General features: G+C 47.3%; 1 protein-coding gene across 3 annotated transcripts; it reads left to right on the top strand.

The window, feature by feature from the left end:
* The first annotated feature begins 987 nt into the window (after nt 1–987).
* On the top strand, nt 988–21,431 carry KMT5A (lysine methyltransferase 5A). 3 transcript variants are annotated; one of them, XM_073586111.1, is made up of 8 exons: nt 988–1,252; nt 6,940–7,037; nt 13,366–13,519; nt 14,762–14,957; nt 16,263–16,350; nt 16,432–16,491; nt 17,271–17,461; nt 19,754–21,431. In XM_073586111.1, the coding sequence occupies exons 1-8, from the start codon at nt 1,243–1,245 to the stop codon at nt 19,962–19,964; spliced, it is 1,008 nt and encodes a 335-aa protein (XP_073442212.1). In that variant the 5' UTR covers nt 988–1,242; the 3' UTR covers nt 19,965–21,431. The 3 variants fall into 3 exon arrangements, with proteins under 3 accessions (XP_073442212.1, XP_073442214.1, XP_073442215.1); XM_073586113.1 differs by lacking the exon at nt 6,940–7,037; XM_073586114.1 differs by lacking the exons at nt 988–1,252; nt 6,940–7,037 and adding an exon at nt 6,838–6,939.
* The last annotated feature ends 213 nt before the right edge of the window (nt 21,432–21,644 follow it).

The raw sequence follows: 21,644 nt of genomic DNA, 5'->3' as shown, positions 1-21,644 counted from the left end.
ACTGCATTTGCCAAGCAAAGTAAAGGTAAAGAAACTGCACCCTGTTGAGTCCTTGCCTTCTTCCTGCAACCCCGTCAGCACTGCTACATCTCTGTGCCAAACACTACACCCTCTTCCTCAACACCTATCTTCTTCATCTACTCTGCCCTGGGACTACAGCCCTGCCTGTGGAGGGCTACACCATCATTTCTGCACCTCACCATCTTAACTAGAGGATCTGTCTGCAGCGACGGCTTAACATCTTCATTGCCGAACACCACAGGTGGTGTCACAAATTATTCACTCATAAACTTTATTCCATCTCTTAATCCCTTTTTGCATGGGCGCCCAGGGCCACGGACCAGGTCACCGCTGCTGTGACATTCCCCTCTGAGAGACCGGCCCGGTACCGAGTACCCCACTGCCCTGGGAGTGCGACCCATAAGCCCCTGATGGCGATGGCCGCATGTCATAGGGCAAAAATGAGGTGACAGATTCCCTTTAAATCCAATTATTCTAGTCAGGCTGGGATCACACTACCGGTCCGTGTGTGATGCGAGAAACTCGGCGGCGGCGCTACTGCTGGCACTCGGACCAAAGCTGCGGCAGTATGGAAAAACATGCTATAACAGAACATGGGAACAGAGGAATGGACACACAAATGCAGATGAGAACAGAGTTCTCTTTTCGACACATTGTATGAAGAATGAATAAAAAATGGTTTGCTGAACCGATCATGAACAGTGCATCACCAGAGCCTTTTCTTGGTGACTAGCAATGAAATGGTTAACTGAGCAGGTGATTGATCAGAACGACACAGGATCCGTGCAGTGAGGACACGTACCAATTAGCTTCCAGATACAGATTTACAATACAGCCAATCAGCATCCAGATAAAGATTTACAATTCAGCCAATCAGCTTCCAGATTCAGGTTTATAATACAGCCAATCAGATACGTTCGGGGAATTTTAAACTACAAGCACCATACAGATGGCAGAAAGCTCCAGGGGGAGGGACAATAGGCGGGTTACTAATCTACCAATGCGAAGACCCGATAACTTAACAGGCAGCTTTTTGAGCCAATCCAAAGTGAGGTGGGCGGTGAGATCCACTCGCTCCGCCCCTAGAACGGCAAATACTGTGTGCGGCTTTAAATTTTGTTGGCGACGTTTTCGGTAACGGGTTAACTTGGCGATTTCCTGGCTGCTTGTAGTTCTTTCGGTTTCTTCTTACCGGATTCCACGATCTGCGCCGGAGACATCATGGGGAGAGGTAACGACTTGCTGGGGCGCTATGAGTGGTAATGAGAATGGGCTTGCATCGGTGCCCCCTTATTAGGGTGTGTCCACGTGCTGCGGCTTGTATTAACCCCAAGCTGGCCACTGATTGCAACGTGATAATAGATGTGGCCGATAAGTCGGCGCTGCGTGGCTCAGTCCCCATCGGGCACATGCGGGGAATGGACCTTGTATGTCCCCTGATCCACAGGGTTCGTGGGTGGGAAATAGGGGCTTGTATGTTTCCCCAAAAAATCTAAACCTCACCTAAAACTGCTCACAGTAGGATCCATGGGGTGAATGGCATCAAATGGTGATTTACATGGGTTTCCCCAAAATATCCAGAAACTTGGCTGTGCAGAACCATATCTAAAATGCAGCAGAGGCGTGCGTCCCGGAGCCCCCAGCGCGCGTCCCGGAGCCCCCAGCGCGCGTCCCCGAGCCTCCAGCGCGCGTCCCCGAGCCTCCAGCGCGCGTCCCCGAGCCTCCAGCGCGCGTCCCCGAGCCTCCAGCGCGCGTCCCGGAACCTCTGCTCTATTCATTGTCTATGGGACTGCTGGAGAACTCTTGGGAATGTTGGGGGTCAAATATGGGATAACTGGCAATTTTATTTGGAAAACCCCTTTAACCAACCAATTGCAGACCATCGTCGTATGGAAAGAAGTTGTCCATCTTATCTGATCATCCGTGAAAGATTTTTCTCAGAATGAATGTTCATCTATCTGCACATTATGGAAATGTGGTGCAGTTGTGGAATTTACCGTTTGCTGCGTGATCCGCATGTCATGTCCGGATTTTGCTTACTGATTAGTTGCCGTATTGTGGTGAAGTCCACCCCATGTAGCTTTAATAGGAACCTGAACGCTGTTAATCTGCAGGTTAAAAGGAATCTGTCAGTAGGACCAACCCTACTAAGCCATCTATATAGGCATGTGGGTCGTAGGAGGCTGAATAAAATTATATCTGTGATGCTATTCCAGAGTAATCCATGTTTGTTTTTTCTTGTATGTAAATGAGCTGTCCAGGACTATGGGCCGGACATAGATCTCCAGGAAAGTCTGCCTCCAGAGATTATTTTACATGAAAAGGGGATGTTACTAACACGAGACATGTAGCGCAGAAGAGCTGCAATTACACCGGTCTCACCAGTATTTTCCCCTTTTATTTATTTATAATCTCTGGAGGCAGATTCTCCTGGAGATCTATGTCCGGCCCATAGTCTGGACAAGCTCATTTACATATAAGGAAAACACGGTAGATTGCAACTATCAAGGTATCATGTTGTTCAGCTTCCTATGGCTATATAGTTGGCTAGGAGGGGTGGTGCTATTAAAGGGAATCTGTCACCTATTTTTTTGGTATATAGCATGCAGCCACCGCCATCAGGGGCTTATCTACAGCATTCTGTAATGCTGTAGATAAGCCCCTGATATAACCTGAAAGATAAGGAAAGCAAGTTATATTATACTCACCCAGGGACGGTCCGGGTCTGATGGGTGTCACGTTCCGGAACCTCCCATCTTCTAGTGATGACATCCTCTTGCTTCCCGTCGCCGCGCAGGCGCACTGCTCTGCCCTGTTGAGAGCAGAGTACTGCAGTGCGCAGGCACTGGACCTCTATGACCTTTCCCGGCGCCTGAGCAGTGCGCCTGCGCCGGAACCGCAATGGGAAGCAAAGAAGAGGATGTCATCGCTAGAAGATGGGAGGTGCCGGACCGCGACACCCAGGACAATCGCACTAAACGGATTTCACCACTTGCATTGCTATGAAATCTGTATTGAAAATCCTAACATAAAGTCACATGCTGCAGATCGAGGCTATGTGCCCACGTAGCGATTCTGAAGCCGAATAAACCTGAGCAGAATCGCACACCCTGCTCCCGGGAAAACGCATGCGGTTTTTTACACGCTTTTGTAAGCGTTTGTCAAGCGTTTCTGCCCATATAATTGATGGTATGCAGAATTGCGTGCGATTCTGCAAAATTAATGAGCATACTGCGTTTCCGCAGCAGCTAAAAACGCACCATTGGCACAACACGTGCGTTTTTCATTAAAAATCAATTGGATGCTTTTCTTAAGCGTTTCGGCAGCAGAATCGCTTGTCTAAAAGCGCTGCAGAAACTCTTAAAAAACCGCTACGTGGCCACACAGCCTAAAGGGTTTGTCCCATGTTCCATCATCAGGATTCATCGCTGCTCCCCTGCCTCCTGATTGCTGGGCAGTGACGATCTCCTGAAGTGCTAAATTGCAAAGTTGCTTGCTTTTAAAAGCAAGATGAGGCCCTACCCTTTAAAGGGAATCTGTCACCAGGTTTTTGCTTTTCCACCTGAAAGTAGCGTGATGTATAGTCAGAGACCCTTATTACAGCAATGTATCACTGGATGGTATCCTGTCATTTTCATAAAAATCAGTTTCATTACCAGCTGAATGCTGAGCTCTGTATAATTGCCCACATCACTGGCAGCTTTCTGCCTATGCACAGTGTACAAAGAATGCTGTCAATCGGTGGGGGGGGGGGGGCAAGATTATACAGAAATCATGAATAAAGGAGGACTGCATGCCATCAGTTCTACTATTCCTCTGTTGATTTCCTCTTGATAAGTGATTATCAGAATGAGAGCAAGCAGCCCAGTAAGTGACACATCGCTAGAACTGGAGTCTGTGACAAAAAGCTGGTGACAGATTTCCTTTTAAGGGTGCATCTAGCCACAAAATACACTATGTATTACAGTAGTGGCATCAAGGATAAGGTTTTATGAAATCTCATCCACAAAGTGCAGCGACAATCCGCAGCATTAATTCTGCGGCGCTGTGGATGTGACTTTGCAATGGGGGAAATCTGAGAGAAACTGCAGCAAAATCCAGATTTTTATCCTAGACTTCTGTCCCTCCCCCCACCATTTATAAGCCTGTGCGGCCCCTTAATGGAGATGCTGGACAAACCCCTTATGACCACAGACCATTGCTCCAGCTCTAGGTCCTGGCTCTCTGCTCGGTAGACGTCAGTCTGGCCATGTATTGGTTCATTGCTGATAGGCTTCCAGCTCCTCAGCCTCCTGCTGTGTTCCCGGCCTCCTCTCTGAGGCTATGTGCACACGTTGCGGATTTTGCTGCGTTTTTGTAGCGGTTTTGGCCCTGCGGAAACGCAGCAGTTCCGCGTCATGGTACAGTACCATGTTATCCAATGGCATTTCAAAACCGCTGTGCTCACTCTGTGTGTTTTTTTTCCACGCGGTTTTGCTGCGGTTTACAAACTGCAGCATGTCAATTGTTTGGGCGGATTCCGCAGCGGTTTCACACCTTTAACATAGTAGAGGTGTGAAACCGCAGGTCACTTTACCTGCGGATCTGTGCGGAAAAAGCCGCAGGTGAATCTGCAGCGTGTGCCCATAGCCTTAGGCTGACAGGTAAGTAGCGACCCCCGACCCCTGCGATGTCGCTGGTGAGATCTGCCTGTGTGGCAGCTCACTAGCGACCACTTAGCGATGTACCAGTGATCCTGACCGCGTCATATCGCTGGTCGGGATCGCTGGTGCATCGCTGAGTGTGACAGTACCTTTAGTCACAGGTTGTCTGCTCTGGTGTGTGGCCAAAGACAAGTCAATCAACCAGGCAACATCTGTGTGTATGTTTGTAAGTGCCAATAATGTCTGTAAAGCGCTGTGGAATTAATGGCGCTATATAAATAACAACATCTGCAAGGAGTTTGTATGTTCTCCCCATGTCTGTGTGGGTTTCCGCCCACGTTCCAAAGACATACTGATAGGGAATTTAGATTGTGAGCCCCATTGGGGACAGTGCCAATAATGTCTGTAAAGTGCTGTGGAATATGATAGTGTTATATAAATAAAATAATTGGCATATTGCCAGGAAGGGCACACAGCGAGACACTGCGGAGCTGGGAGTGCATGGTCACGTCTCAGTGCACACCCAGCTATAAGTATACTGAAGGGAAATCTGTGATTTATTTATTTTTTGCTGCTGCTTGAACAGCGCTTTTAAGGCATAAAAGGGTTAAAGAAGTTGTTTGGTCTAGGGTAAGGGTACCGTTACACCTAGCGATGTACCAGCGATCCCGACCAGCGATATGACGCTGTCAGGATCGCTGGTACATCGCTAAGTGGTCGCTAGTGAGCTGCCACACAGGCAGATCTCACCAGCGACATCGCAGGGGACGGGGGGTCACTACTTACCTGTCAGACGAGGCGATCCTGCGTCCTCCCGCCCGCGTCCACGCGTCGCTCGTCATCACAGCAGGAAGCGCCACAGGAAGCTGACAACGAGAAATGGTCCAGGACGTTCTCGCGCGATCAGCGATAACCAGCGGGGGAGACGGTCGGAGGTAAGTATCAGACACAGCGATATCGTTATAACATCACAAAAAACAGTGACTTTACAGCAATATCACTACGTGTAACTGGCCCTTTAGTCTGAATTCGCTCCTGTGGGATCGTGACTGTGCCTTCCCTCTGTATGCCCCGGCGTCATGTGACACCCCCCCCCCCCCCCCCTTCCAATAGATGTCATTTGGCTACTTGCGGCCAATGTCATTCAGCTTCTCTCAATTCTCTTCTATTAGCCTTCCCGGCACGTGATCATCTGTACGCCTCACATGGTGGCCCACACACGGGCTTACAGGGGGTCGTGCCAGTGGGCACGTCACACTCGGTGACCGCAGACAACCCCATCTACTGAGTTCTCTTTTGAAGGCCTGACTGGTCCTATAGATGGGGTGGGGGGTGTAGATGTCTGGCAGGTGCCCTCTGAGCATTTCTAGCATTTCAGTCACTTGGTTTTTGTTTTTTTGCAGATTCTGCTGCGTTGTACAGTACCTTTATTTTCAGTGGTGAACTGAAAAACGCTGTGCACATGCTGCAGATTTTTCCACGCGGATTTGCTGCGGGTTCAGATCCGCAGCATGTCAATTCTTTGTGCGGAATCCGCAGCGGTTTCACACCTTCATTGTAGAGGTGTGAAACCGCAGGTCTTTTAACCTGTGGATTTACCTGCGGCTTTTTCTAAATCCGCAGCACCTCTCAATACATGTGCACAAAGCCTGATACTGAAATATGCTTCAGATTCTCCCACCAAATCCACCCAGTGTCCCAGTCCCTGCATGGCTGGTAATGAGCAGTGTCCTCCTCCCTACCTGTCCTACACACACAGGGGTCCCGTATCACACAGGGGTCCCGTATCACACAGGGGTCCCGTATCACACAGGGGTCCCGTATCACACAGGGGTCCCGTATCACACAGGGGTCCCGTATCACACAGGGGTCCCGTATCACACAGGGGTCTGATCTGCACACACAGGGGTCCCGTATCGCACAGGGGTCTGATCTGCACACACAGGGGTCCCGTATCGCACAGGGGTCTGATCTGCACGCACAGGGGTCCCGTATCGCACACGGGTCTGATCTGCACACACAGGGGTCCCGTATCGCACAGGGGTCCCGTATCGCACAGGGGTGCCGGACTTGTGGTGCCGGGTGTTATCCTGACACTGCCATAGGGCCAACTACCGGCCGGCAGGGGGCGGCACCGGGGCTCGGCCTCCTGACAGCCGCGGCCTGAGCCCTCCCTGCTTCCCCGCCTCCGAGCCCTTTAAAGATGGCGGCGCTAGGCACTGTCATAAGTCTCTGACCAAGTACAGCAATCAATCCCACCCTGTCTGTCTCCTAGGTAAGAAAATGTCCAAGTCTAGCGACGGAAGGAGTGGGGACGCACCGGAAACCTGTCGGACCGGGGGAACCAATGAAAACAACCCGAAAGTGATCGGGGTCGGTGGGCTAGTAACTGTCTTGTGTGTTCTGCTGGGCGCCCCCTACCTGTAGTCTGCCTCATGTCACCCCGGAAACGAGTTCCTCTGTATGGATGAGGTTGTGGGAGTGTAGTAGCTGTGGGGAGTTCTCATGGAGGAGACTGCTGTGTGTGGAGAGGGGGGATCATGGAGGAGACTGCTGTGTGTGGAGAGGGGGGATCATGGAGGAGACTGCTGTGTGTGGAGAGGGGATCATGGAGGAGACTGCTGTGTGTGGAGAGGGGAGATCATGGAGGAGACTGCTGTGTGTGGAGAGGGGGGATCATGGAGGAGACTGCTGTGTGTGGAGAGGGGGGATCATGGAGGAGACTGCTGTGTGTGGAGAGGGGGGATCATGGAGGAGACTGCTGTGTGTGGAGAGGGGGGATCATGGAGGAGACTGCTGTGTGTGGAGAGGGGGGATCATGGAGGAGACTGCTGTGTGTGGAGAGGGGGGATCATGGAGGAGACTGCTGTGTGTGGAGAGGGGGGATCATGGAGGAGACTGCTGTGTGTGGAGAGGGGGGATCATGGAGGAGACTGCTGTGTGTGGAGAGGGGGGATCATGGAGGAGACTGCTGTGTGTGGAGAGGGGGGATCATGGAGGAGACTGCTGTGTGTGGAGAGGGGGGATCATGGAGGAGACTGCTGTGTGTGGAGAGGGGGGATCATGGAGGAGACTGCTGTGTGTGGAGAGGGGGGATCATGGAGGAGACTGCTGTGTGTGTAGAGGGGGGATCATGGAGGAGACTGCTGTGTGTGGAGAGGGGGGATCATGGAGGAGACTGCTGTGTGTGGAGAGGGGGGATCATGGAGGAGACTGCTGTGTGTGGAGAGGGGGGATCATGGAGGAGACTGCTGTGTGTGGAGAGGGGGGATCATGGAGGAGACTGCTGTGTGTGGAGAGGGGGGATCATGGAGGAGACTGCTGTGTGTGGAGAGGGGGGATCATGGAGGAGACTGCTGTGTGTGGAGAGGGGGGATCATGGAGGAGACTGCTGTGTGTGGAGAGGGGGGATCATGGAGGAGACTGTTGTGTGTGGAGAGGGGGGATCATGGAGGAGACTGCTGTGTGTGGAGAGGGGGGATCATGGAGGAGACTGCTGTGTGTGGAGAGGGGGGATCATGGAGGAGACTTGTGTGTGTGGAGAGGGGGGATCATGGGGGAGACTGTTGTGTGTGGAGAGGGGGGATCATGGGGGAGACTGTTGTGTGTGGAGAGGGGGGATCATGGGGGAGACTGTTGTGTGTGGAGAGGGGGGATCATGGGGGAGACTGTTGTGTGTGGAGAGGGGGGATCATGGGGGAGACTGCTGTGTGTGGAGAGGGGGGATCATGGGGGAGACTGCTGTGTGTGGAGAGGGGGGATCATGGGGGAGACTGCTGTGTGTGGAGAGGGGGGATCATGGGGGAGACTGCTGTGTGTGGAGAGGGGGGATCATGGGGGAGACTGCTGTGTGTGGAGAGGGGGGATCATGGGGGAGACTGCTGTGTGTGGAGAGGGGGGATCATGGGGGAGACTGCTGTGTGTGGAGAGGGGGGATCATGGGGGAGACTGCTGTGTGTGGAGAGGGGGGATCATGGGGGAGACTGCTGTGTGTGGAGAGGGGGGATCATGGGGGAGACTGCTGTGTGTGGAGAGGGGGGATCATGGAGGAGACTGCTGTGTGTGGAGAGGGGGGATCATGGAGGAGACTGCTGCACCATTCCTGGATGGGTTTCTTAGGAAAGGTCAGGGTACATGGAGAGATCAGCAGTGACATGCGGCCTGTCAGTGACGGTAATGACATTGCTGTGAATGCAGACTGCGTCTGATGCTTTTGCTGCTATTGATCTAAGCTCTGCTGTAAAGATTACAGAAATGTCCGCATTATGGGGGATTTGACAATGATGATGACGTTCCCATCCTATGGTATCCTCTTGCAGGTGCCATTACAGAATTCAGTGCCCGTATTATTTTCGGTAGGTAGCTGGCAGTTCCCACTGTATAGGAGCCATTACAATAGAGGATAAGCCGGGACTGAATCCAGTCTCCAGTATAGAGTGAGGCTAAGCTTTCCCAATTTAAAAAAAAAAAAAAAAAAAACATATTGGATTTTCCACAGTCTATTCTCCTGCAGAAGATCTGCTGTGCTCCCAGAGCCAGGATATTACGAGACCTCATACACGTGCTGCAAACCTTCCTGCCGTTCCCAGCAGGCCCAGTGATGTCTTTATGCTACAGGTGCTAATTATTATTATTTATTGTTATAGCGCCATTTATTCCATGGCGCTTTACATGTAAGGAGGGGTATACATAAAAACAAGTACAATAATCTTAAACAATACAAGTCATAACTGGTACAGGAGGAGAGAGGACCCTGCCCGCGAGGGCTCACAATCTTCAAGGGATGGGTGAGAATACAGTAGGCGAGGGTAGAGCTGGTCGTGCAGCGGTTTGGTCGATCGGTGGTTACTGCAGGTTATAGGCTTGTCGGAAGAGGTGGGTCTTCAGGCTCTTTTTGAAGGTTTCGATGGTAGGTGAGAGTCTGATATGTTGTGGTAGAGAGTTCCAGAGTAGGGGTGATGCGCGAGAGAAATCTTGTATGCGATTGTGGGAAGAGGAGATAAGAGGGGAGTACAGAAGGAGATCTTGTGAGGATCGGAGGTTGCGTTCGGGAAAGTACCGGGAGACGAGGTCACAGATGTATGGAGGAGACAGGTTGTGGATGGCTTTGTATGTCATGGTTAGGGTTTTGTAATGGAGTCTCTGGGCAATTGGGAGCCAGTGAAGGGATTGACAGAGGGGAGAAGCTGGGGAATAGCGGGGGGACAGGTGGATTAGTCGGGCAGCAGAGTTTAGAATAGATTGGAGGGGTGCGAGAGTGTTTGAGGGGAGGCCACAGAGCATGAGGTTGCAGTAGTCAAGGCGAGAGATGATGAGGGCATGGACTAGGGTTTTTGCAGATTCTTGGGTGAGGAATGAACGGATTCGTGAAATATTTTTGAGTTGAAGTCTAATGGTGCGATGTGCGGCTCTTCCTGCTTTGTAATGATGTCTGCTGCAGTGAATGTGCTGTGGGAGATCCACAGTGGAAATTCAATGTGGAAATATATTCTCCTGTAAGGGCAGACAACAATACTGGAAGGCAGTAGGTGCTCATTGAACAATGGTCGGGAAAGGCCCGCATGATTGGGTAGGGCATCCCTGGTACACAAGGGGAAGTGCTGCCTTCTAGTGATTGAATCTTTCCGCAGGGATAATGTTAATCACCTGACAAACAGGCGTCTGCTCCTTTGGTTGGTTGATGGAATGTTTGGGGCTGATCAGGTAGGAACGTTGCTGTGGCCGGTTCTTTGGCTGATGATCTTCCGAGTGTATAAGGGTCTTTTTTCGGCCACTTTATAGCTGGATGTGCAGAAAGCTGCTTGGGAAGTGCTGTTCTGTTATTCCTCCAAGAGACTGATGAATAAATTGACCATTGGACGTTACTATTAGGCTGTGTGCACGCGTTGCGTTTAAGCGTTTTTGACGCTTTTTTTTTTTCGCAGCGGAAACGCTTAAACGTTAACGCATCCTCCTATGGGATTCTGCAGTTGCTGTGCCCATGCTGCGGAATTGCAGAGCAGAAAAATCCGCAGCATGTCCATTATTCCTGTGGAATTGCGGCGATTCCGCCGCCATAGGATTGCATTGAAACGCTCAGTTTACACATGTGGCTGTGCCCACCATGGGTAAAGTGAGCGCTTCATGTGCTGTTGGTACCCAGGGTCTGGAGGAGAGGAGACTGTCCTCCAGGCCCTGGGTACCATATTCCTGTAAAAAATAGAATAAAAATAAATAGGGATATACTCTCCTTCTGACAGCCCCCGGAGCCCTCCCGGCTCTCAGCCACGCTGCCAGCATCTTCCGGTCCCAGGGATGCATTGCGCAAATCACCTGAGATGACGTCGCGGTCTCGCAAGCGTGACGTCATCTGGGGTGATTCTCGCAATGCATCCCTGGGACCGGAGCTTGCCAGCCGTGTCGCTGAGGAGATCAGGGGCTGTCAGAAGGTGAGAATAACTATATTATTTTTGTTTTTATTTTTTTTTTTACATTCTATCTTTTACTCTTGATGCTGCATAGGCAATATCAATAGTAAGAAGGTGGTCACACTTGTCAAGCACTATGCTTTGACCAACCTGTCAATCACCTTTCTAAGCGATGCTTCAAATCGCTTGGAAAGCGCAAGCATTCTGCAAGCTAAAAACACTTGCAAAATGCTTGTGTTTTGCGTGAAAACGTATGCGAATTCCGCATGCATTTTACCCACAGCAGGGACTTGCGGAAATGCTGCAGACATTTCTGCAAGTATTTCTGCAACGTGGGCACATAGCCTTACTCTTGTCACAGGGGCGTGTTCATACAGCCTTAGGCTATGTGCACACGCTGCGGTTTTTGCTGCGGTTCCGCTGCGGTTTTGGCCGCAGCAGTTCTGCAGACAGTGTACAGTAGCATGTTATCCTATGGGATTTACATTCTGCTGTGCACATGCTGCGGATTTTTAACTGCAGAAAAGCTGCGGATTCTGCTGCGGTTTACCATCTCTTCCATTGTAGAGATGATAAACCGCAGGTCATTTTACTTGCGGTTCCGCAGATAAAAAATCCACAGACCAATCCGCAGAGTGTGTACATAGCCTAACACTACGAGCACTGACTGGACAGCATATGTACACCCCCCCCAACTGGTAACGCCCCTCTCTCCATTTCTTCAGCGCGTTCTCTAAGGAATAGCGGAGTGTCTTCTCTTCTGATTCTTATATTAGGGTACATGCACATTTTTACTAAGGCCATGTGCACTGAGCATTGAGTATTTGGTGGATTTTTTTACCCCAGTATTTGTATGCCAAAACCAGGAGTGGAAGAATCAGAGTAAAAGTATAAGGCTGGAGTCACACACAACCATTAAAAAAACGGTCCCATTTTAACGGTCCGAAATCACACAAAGGTATCTTAACCATTGATCCGTTTTTGATGCAATTTTTCTTAATTGATGCGATTTTATATATATATAACAAATTCATACACTTCATCATAGCAGAATAGCTGCAAAAACATTTGCCGGCTTTTGTATAATTATTCTCCTGCCCGACATCAAATGACACATGGTTTACATATAGTTAACCATTTCATTTCATGTTTTTTTTTGTTATGTCTATCACTATTAATTAGATGAGGGTTTGTGGATAAAATTTTGGACTTGTAGGGGTTAATTTAGGGGGTTAATTCGTTGTGTGAAATTACAGGGACTCCCTGGAGCCTCAGAGACGTCAGCGGGAGTCCCTGCAGTTTCATACAACGAATTAACCCCTTAAATTAACCCCTACAAGTCCAAAATTTTATCCACAAACCCTCATCTAATTAATAGTGATAGACATAACAAAAAAAAAAAACATGAAATGGTTAACTATATGTAAACCATGTGTCATTTCATGTCGGGCAGAAGAATAATTATACAAAAGCCGGCAAATGTTTCTGCGGCTATTCTGCTATGATGAACTGTATGAATTTGTAATATATATATTGTGTCTCTATGATATGTAAAAAATATATTTATATCTAGATCTATTCATTCTTTATTTAACCGGTCTCTGTGATTTTACTGTATTGGAAGAATTGCCGGCTTTTGCTAAAGGACACCGGGTGCGATTTTATCGCAACTCACACATCGGGTCCGTTTGTAGTCCCATTTTTTTCTCGCCCCCATAGACTTGTATTGACGAATCCGATCCGAAAATGGGTGACAATTGCAGCATGCTGCAATTGTCTCGGTCCGAGGATCGGATCCGATCAAAAATCACATGATGGGAGATGCCCCATAGAATAACATTGGGACGAAAGCAATGCGATTTTTTTTTCCCCCCCCCGCATTTGCATTCGTCTGATTTAATCACCAGTGTGACCCCAGCCTAATAGAAACATTTGCACCACTTCTGGATTTATCACCCACTCCTGGTTTTGGCTTACAAATACTGGGGTAAAATAATCCACCAAATACTCAATGTGTGCACATGGCCTAAAACTGATATGTCAGAGCTGATTGCTGAGATACCAGAGAAACAATGTTAAAGCATTCTTATGGAAAGTGCGCACTGAGATGTCGAACTGTCTATCAATCTTTAGATGTGGTGTGTGTGTGTGTGTGTGTGTGTGTTGTTTTTTTTTTTTTTTTTTTAATCCATACAGCTAATGAACCAACTTTGATTTCTAAGAATTGCCTTTTATAACCAATTAGTTTTTTTTTTGTTTTTTTTTTTTTTTTTGTTTTTTTTCCTTCTCTCCAGGATCTGGGACATGGGGGTCAGTCAAAAATCTACTCTTTTATGAGCCCTACTAAATCTGCCAGTGCGAGACCTCCACTCCAGGAAGAGAACTCTGCGGCACACAATGAGGGCAAGCATCCGGGCAAAGCTGTAGATGCACACAAGAAAGCAGATGGTACAAATGATACATAATTTCTCAGTACTCACACCAGAACGTGTAAGCGTTGTATTGTAAACTGAAACAAATCCAAATCCGATTCTAAAAAAAATAACCTGTTCAAATCCCATGTGGTGTCTGATTTTAGAATGTACGCATGTGGCTGTGCCCACCATGTGTAAAGTGAGCGTTTCATGAGCGGATGGATCCCAGGGTCTGGAGGAGAGGAGACTGTCCTCCATGCCCTGGGTACCATATTCCTGAAAAAAATAGAATTTGAAATAAATAAAAAAAAAATAGGGATATACTTGCCCTCTGTCGGCCCCTGGAGTCCTCAACGGCGCTGCCGGCAAGTTCCGTTCCCAGGCGTGCTTTGCTAGAATAACCTCTGATGTAGCGGTCACGCTACATTTAACATTCTATCTTTTACTACTGATGATGCATAGGCAGCATCAATAGTAAAAAGTAGGTCACACTTGTCAATCACTTTTCCAAGTGATGCTTCATATCGCTTGGAAAAGCGCTAGCATTCTGCAAGCTAAAAACGCTTGCAAAACGCATGTGAATTCCGCATGTGTTTTACCTGCGGCGGGGAGTTGCAGACAATTCCGCAGCATTTCTTCAACGTGGGCACATAGCCTAAGGCCTGTTTCACACATCCGTTTGTGTCCATCAGTCAAAATCCGCCGTTTTGCAAAAAAACGGATCCGCCATTTTTCTTGGAGGATCCGTTTTTTTCCCATTGAGTTGCATTACCGGCGGATCTTGACGGATGGCCATCCGTTGGATCGTTTTTTTTGAGGATCCGCCAAAATTTTGACGTCCGCCGACATGCCCGAACGGACCATGCAACGTTTTTTTTGGGCAGCCGGATCCGCATTTCTCACTGCGCATGCCCGAAAGACTTCACTCAGCCAGAAATTTAACCCTAAACTCTGCGCTGGCGGCTGAAAAATTGTCTCTCTGTCCCCCCCCCCTTCCTCCGCGGTTCCTTTAAAATTCTTCCTTTGACGGATCTGTTAAAATAACGGTCCGGTGCCAAACGTTGTGGTCACTACAGGAACGGATGCGTTATCTGCCATTTAAGCGGATTTTGACTGACCAAAAAAAATGATGTGTGAAGCATACTGATGCTGTGGATGTAATCTGAGACACTTTTTTTAGGGTGAGGAGGTAACAGTGCTTTAGTTCACTAGTAGCAGATTTTCTCTGTATATTTCGGAGTGGCTTTTAACGTTTGTGTCTGATTTGTCACTTCAGTTGAAGGAAAAAAACTTGGCACCACCTCTGAGCTGGCGAAAGTTGCCGAACACAAACAGAGCGAGTGTAGTTCTACAGAAGCGATCACTGGTCAAAAACAATCCGTCCCTGAAACCCATAAGAAATCATCGTTGCCTCTTGCTGACAAGACGTCGGAGCTTCAGAAGATGGTGAAAGCGAAACCTAATAGAAGGAAGTAAGTATAGCAAATCTGACCACCCAGACCTGCCATTTCCTAAAGGCTTGTTTTTGATCACATAGGCCAACTGGCTTTGCTTTACAAATATGCTTCATGATTTAGATTTTTCACCTCTGGAACAAAGTGAAAACAAAACATTGTACTCCTTACCAAATCCTCCCTGACTTCTGCGTGTCACTGCTGTGGCTAGTGATTAGCTGTAGTTGTCACTTTGCCCGTCCAGGCTAGAAGAGGAAAAGGAGATTAGGGGGAGTCGTGGTAAGAGTGTGCGCTTTTGGTAATTGATAAGTAAAGTTGCTGAACAAATGAATGATCTAAATCAAGTCAACACTTGCATTCAAAACTGCATCAATTCCTCTAGCTACACTTTCACAAGAGTTTGAAGGAACTCAGCAGGGAGGTTGTTCCAGACATTGGCAAACCAACCACAGATCTTCCATTTATCTAAGTTTCGGCAAGTCCTTCTGTCTCTTAATGTAATATCAGAAAGACTAGATGATGTTGCGATAAGGGTTCTGTGAGGGCCATATCATCACTTCCAGAGCTCCTTGTACATTTTTTTTTTTTTTTTTTTTTTTTTTTTTTATGGAAGCCTGTCCTATCACAAACACCATGCACCTGCCCATATAGTATTAATCTGTAGATAAACAGCACTTCAATGCTGCCTGGCCGCCTTTGAAAGTGCGGCTACTGGGATAAACCGTACTCCTTTCCTCCTGGGAGCTGCTGGCTTTCTGTCACGGTGGTGTGCACAGAGCAGCTAGTCACCGCTCCATCTCCTGTGAGCGGTGGTTGTAAGCACACTCTGGTATGTTGACAGCTTGCGCGGCACAGTGGCTCAGTCCAGGTGCTGGGGTGTGCTTACAGCTGCTTTGTGAAAAATGATGTGGTTCTGGAAGTAATACCGCACCAATTATTGACTTGATGTATATTTTTCTTTTGTTTGTTCACTTTACATTGTTACTCGATGATAAACTATTGACACTTATTTTGAGAGTTTTTTCACAGTGGTTTTGCACTATGTATGTCTAATAGGAAATATGTATTATGAGAGACGGATATAAAAAACATATTTTTTCTTTTGTTCTGTGAAAGTCATTCACTGTCAAACAGAGCCGCTGTTTCACTACTGCTGACCAGATGGCTTTATGTGGCATCATTCACAAGGCTGTAGATCACCTCTTAGGTCCTAACAAAGTTCCTCCTAAAGTGTTAACGTTTGCTTTACGTCACTGATTAACTTCGATTTCTAACAAGGGTGTTTTCTTCTTCTTACAATGAATTGTTTCTTATTTTCTTTAGGGTACAAGGAACAAAATCTCCAAACAAAAAAGTTACAGATTATTTCCCCGTCAGGCGAAGCTGTAGAAAAAGCAAAAAAGAGTTGGAGGTAACCACAAACCTTGACCTCTGCAGAAATCCACAAATGTAACTGTCATGGCGCTGATTGTCTTCTCAATTTCCATTCCAGACTGAAGAAAAGCAAAGAATAGATGAACTTATTTTAAATGGCACAGAAGAAGGGATGAAGGTGGGTACTGTACCATAATGTGTGCATGTAGCTGTGATGATCACTCTTCTGACACTGACCCATGCTAATTGCATAATTAGTGTTAAAGGGGTTGTCCGTTCTCAGGCTACAAGTCTGTAATCGCTCTGTGACTGCAGTCTTGTGAATCCTCATATCGCGCACACTGAGCGCTGGGGGGGTTCTCTGGTGTCGGCAGTCATGTGACTACAAGTAGGTGATATGCACATTTCCCTGCCACAGTCCCACTGGATGGGTGCAGCCTCGAACAATGCAAGTATATTGAGTGAGGCTGGAAACAGTCTAGTTGGAATCTGTCCGGGAGTATGCAAGTCACATGACTGCCAGCACCGGTGAATCTTCAGTGCGCACAAAATGACAATTCCTAAGTCTGCAGTCACACAAGATGGATTTCGTCAACCAAGGTATCATTAATCAGTATAACGGCGCCGACCTGACAGTGTCTGTAGGTTACTGAGCACAATCCTGCTGAGAGGTTCCCTTTAAGAGGGAAAAAAAACATTGGTGGGAGGGCTTCTTTAATTTTTTAGTGTAGATACATTACTACAACGTAGTTTAAAAAATAAATTCTAAAAGTGGATGTTATGTTTTTGGGCTCTTAGTCTTTGAGAATTACATTCCTTCTCGCATGAATTGACCCAATCCCGCTCCTGTACAAAACTGAATACATTTACAAAACTGAATACATTTGTGCTCAAGAGAAGGCAAACTGCATTCCTCTAAAATCTCCCTCATGATGGCATCATTTTTGTTCTCTTCAGGTTGATGTAATTGCTGGTAAAGGTCGAGGGGTGATTGCAACTCAGAACTTCCAGCGTGGAGAATTTGTAGTGGAATATCATGGAGACCTCATAGAGACAACTGATGCTAAAAGACGAGAGGCATTATATGCTCAAGACTCGGCCACCGGCTGCTACATGTACTATTTTCAGTATCTGAATAAAACCTACTGGTGAGTTTTTAAAGGCTAATGAGAAGCACTCTTGAGCATGCTTAATGAAATTGTTTGTTTTTTTTTTACTTTTTAAGTTTTAAAGTGGTTGTTCACTACTCGGACAACCCCATCTCAATCAGCATGGTTGTCCAAAGTAAAATAATAAGACTTCCCTCCAACGCTGTTCCAGCAGTGTCATTACTCCCTTTCCCAGGGCTCGAATGACAATGGCTTCAGTCTCCCCTTCGGATGAATTGGACATAAGGAGTTCAGAGCTTCGGCTGGCCTCTTGATGTCTTCTGATACGTCTGAAGACGGGGAGAGTGAAACTAGCACTGATTGGTTACAGGGCTCGCGAAACATAATGTGACGAGAAAGTGCCCAAACCACTGGAACAGCGGCACCAAAGGTGAGAATAAGTGTTCTTGTTTTGTGGTGGCAAACATGCTGATTGAGGCAGGGTTGTCAGAGCAGTGGAAAACCCCTTTAGGCTGTGTGCCCACAATGCGATTTTCGGCGCGAAAACGCTGCGAAAACTTTTAAAAATCGTGTAAAGAATGCCCCCCCCCATGCATTCCGCACATGCTGTGCTAATGCTGTGCTTTTTTCTGCGGTGGAATCGCATCGCGGAAAAAATCGCAGCATGCTCATTCTTTTGTGCGGAATCGCAAAGAATTGCTGCGATTCCGCACCCATAGGAATGCATGCGAATCGCTTACTTCGAGCATGTGGCTATGCCCACCATGCGGGAAGTTAAGCGTCTCATGTGCGGCTGGTACCCACGGTGTGGAGGAGAGGAGACTGTCCTCCAGGCCCTGGGTACCATACCCCTGGGGAAGAAAAAAAAAAAAAAAAAAGAATAAAAAATAAAAAATCGGGGTATGTTTACCTTCTGACGTCCCGCGCTGCATTCCCAGTAATGCCTTGCGCCAAGGTCCTGTGATGACGTAGTCTCGCGTGACTCTAGCGGTCTTGCGAGATCGCTATAGCAACGCGAGACCAACGTCATCACAGGTCTCGCAAGGCATCGCTGGGAACGCTGAGGCCCGGGATGGCAGCGCGGGACGTCGGAAGGTAAATATACCCCGATTTTATTTTTTTATATTTTACTATTGATGCTGCATAGGCGGCCTCGATAGTAAAAAGCTGCTCACACTTGTCAAACACTGTTTGACGAGTGTGACCAACCTGTCAATCACTTTCCAAGCGAAGCTTCAAATCGCTTGGAAAGTGCTTGATAAAATCGCGAACAGAATCACGGTGAAATAGCGCAGAAAAAACCGCGCGATTTCTGGTGAAGGAGTCCGGTTTTCACTGTGCATTTTAAAACGCTACGTGGGAACATAGCCTTAATGTTTTAAATCAGTAGTGATGGGATCGGGGTTTATTAAAGGTTTTTGTGGTGGTGTGTTTTTGTTTTTTTTTTTTTGTTTTTTTTTTTTTTTCATTTATTCCACCTGTCCATACAAAACCATGTTTAGGGGCTTAACTTAAATTATTAACCTGGAGAAATTCTTTTTTTAAAAAGTTAAGTCTCTAGGAATAGCCCCGACTTTTAGGAGAGTTGTCCAGCCTTGTGACATTGAGGACCTCTCCTTGGAATGGATCATCTATACCAGATTGATGCAGATTTGATGGACTAAGAGCTGAACTGCAATTCTCAGCAGAAGTTACTGTTCCTTGAATGTAATGTGATTGTCCCGACTCCTTTCAGTGCAGTTAAAAACATCTGATTGCTGGAGCTGCTGGGTGCCGGACACCCACAGATCTGATATTGACGACCTATCTTGAAGATACATCATCAATGTCACAAGAACTCATAAAATGGTAGAGTTGGAAGGGACCTCCTGGGCCATCTGGTCCAACCCCCTGCTCAAAGCAGGATTCGCTAAATCATCCCAGTCAGATGTCTGTCCAGCCTCTGACAACTTCTTAATTGAGGGTGCAATTTTCTTATCCCATGACACCACCTATAGTGATGGGCGAGTAGCATTGTTGCTCGGGTGTCCTCCGAGTATTTTGGCGTGCTCGGAGATTTAGATTTCGTCATCTAATCTGCATGATTTGCCACTTGTAGGCAGAATACATGTGGGAATTCCCTAACAAACAGGCATTCCACACATGTATTCAAGCTGTCTAGCAGTCGCAAATCATGCAGCTGAGACGACGAAAACTAAATCTCCGAGCACACCAAAACACTCGGAGGACACCCGAGCATGCTCGAAAAAACCCAAGCAACGAGTATACTCACTCATCACTAACCACCTAGCCTGTTATACTTAACCCATTTCTTGTTTATTCTTACACCAGTGTTGACGCTACAAAAGAGACTAATCGACTAGGAAGACTAATTAACCATAGCAAGACTGGAAATTGCCATACAAAGCTACATGATATCAACAATATACCACACCTTATATTGATTGCCTCAAGAGACATAAAGGCCGGGGAGGAACTGTTGTATGACTATGGTGATCGGAGCAAGTCTTCCATTGAAGCACATCCATGGCTGAAAAACTGACTTTCATAAGGACTACTGTATTTTACACCTTGCTTTTTGAACTGGTTTTATCCCTGCTCCCTTCCTTTTCGTATATGCACGGATGATTACAATGCTGGCATTTTTAGAGATGATGATGATTATTCTGTTTTGCAGAGGGGAGTCGGTGCCTCTCCCGCATGCGATTGATACACATCCTTATTACATTGCTGGGCCTAAAAACTAACAAATAATGTTCCTCTAGGGTATTGATGGCTAGCCCAATCTGTAATGACACGGCAGGAAATACGTGGTTTTGTTTAGCAATGAAGGAATATTCTGATCTGTTTGAGACTGTTAAACTGTAGAGTTATAGTTTTATTTCTTTTCCAACCAACTTGGTAAAATGGAGATGTGAAGTGTAATTGTTAGAATAATCATCTCTATACCTAAAGGCACAAAATTATATTTGTACCAGAATTTGTGACCAAGTTAAAATCCTGGGCTTTGGATCTGTATATGAGCGATCTCCTCCATCTAGATGCACTGTACATGTTTATATGTGCTAGCCACAAGAATCCCTTTTTAAATAAATGTGAATTAGAGACTGTCGGCGCAGAATAACTGTTAAAACCAGGCACAGGCACTGAGTGCACCCTTGGTGTGGCCAAGCAATTAAGTGTCCCTTCCCAGCTACTTGTTTTCCATCCATCTCTGCCTTTGTGAAGCCAGAGCTATGAATTTGAAGAAGTGGGGTGAAGATGGAGGGAAAACACGTAGGTGGGAAGGTGCAGGTAAATGTTTGGCCACACTGAGGGTATGTGCACACGTTGCGGATTTGGCTGCGGATCCACAGCAGACTTGGCCCTGCAGATCTGCAGCAGTTTTCCATGCGGTGTACAGTACCATGTAAACCTATGAAAACTCAAATCCGCTGTGCACATGCTGCGGAAAATTCCATGCAGCTTTGCTGCTGTTTATTTTCCGCAGCATGTCAATTCTATGTGCGGAATCCGCAGCCTTTTTAGGGTATGTGCACACGCGGATTCTGCAGCGGATTTGGCCCTGCAGATCCGCAGCAGTTCTGCAGACAGTGTACAGTACCATGTTAGCCAATGGGATTTCATATCCGCAGTGCGCACGCTGCAGATTTTTCTGTGCGGTTTTGCTGCGTTTTTAAATCCGCAGCATGTCAATTCTTTCTGAGGATTCTGCTGCGGTTGGACACCTGTTCCATTGTCCAGGTGTCAAACCGCTGGCAAATCCGCAGGTCACTTTACCTGCGGATCCGCGCGGAAAAATCCGCAGGTGAATCCGCAGCGTGTGCACATAGCCTTACACCTCATCCATTATAGGAATCCACAGGTGTAAAATGCAGGTCATTTTACCTGCGGATTTAGCCAAATCCGCAATTTTTGCACATACCCTGAGGGTGCACAGAGCGCCTATACATGGTTTGAACAGTCTGTATATGCTGACACTCCCTTTGATGAACTTTTTTTTTTTTTTTTTTCTTGGCAAAGGTCCCATCCCATAGACCTGTGACAATCTGTTTCCAAATCTGGTGCTTTTCTTGGCGTTTGAATAGTAAAAGTGGTGGGGAAAAAAAAATCTTTTTAGTGTAGATTTTAAATGCTCATTTCTAAAGACCTCATGCTCACGGAAGCACAGAACCAGTGTGTCACCAAAGCTCTGTACTATGGAGAGCAAGCACTCTGTATA

The sequence above is a fragment of the Dendrobates tinctorius genome, unplaced genomic scaffold, assembly GCF_039654945.1.
Source record: "Dendrobates tinctorius isolate UK_male_01 unplaced genomic scaffold, ASM3965494v1 ptg000090l, whole genome shotgun sequence".
Lineage (NCBI taxonomy): Eukaryota > Metazoa > Chordata > Amphibia > Anura > Dendrobatidae > Dendrobates > Dendrobates tinctorius.
This window is presented reverse-complemented; position numbering and strand designations above follow the sequence as displayed.

What these genes read in the sequence shown, in the direction of transcription:
- KMT5A (XM_073586111.1), top strand. An exon ending in ACAACCCGAAAGTGATCGGG is followed by an intron (nt 7,038 to 13,365) that starts GTCGGTGGGCTA and finishes CCTTCTCTCCAG; the next exon opens with GATCTGGGACATGGGGGTCA. An exon ending in TGCACACAAGAAAGCAGATG is followed by an intron (nt 13,520 to 14,761) that starts GTACAAATGATA and finishes TTGTCACTTCAG; the next exon opens with TTGAAGGAAAAAAACTTGGC.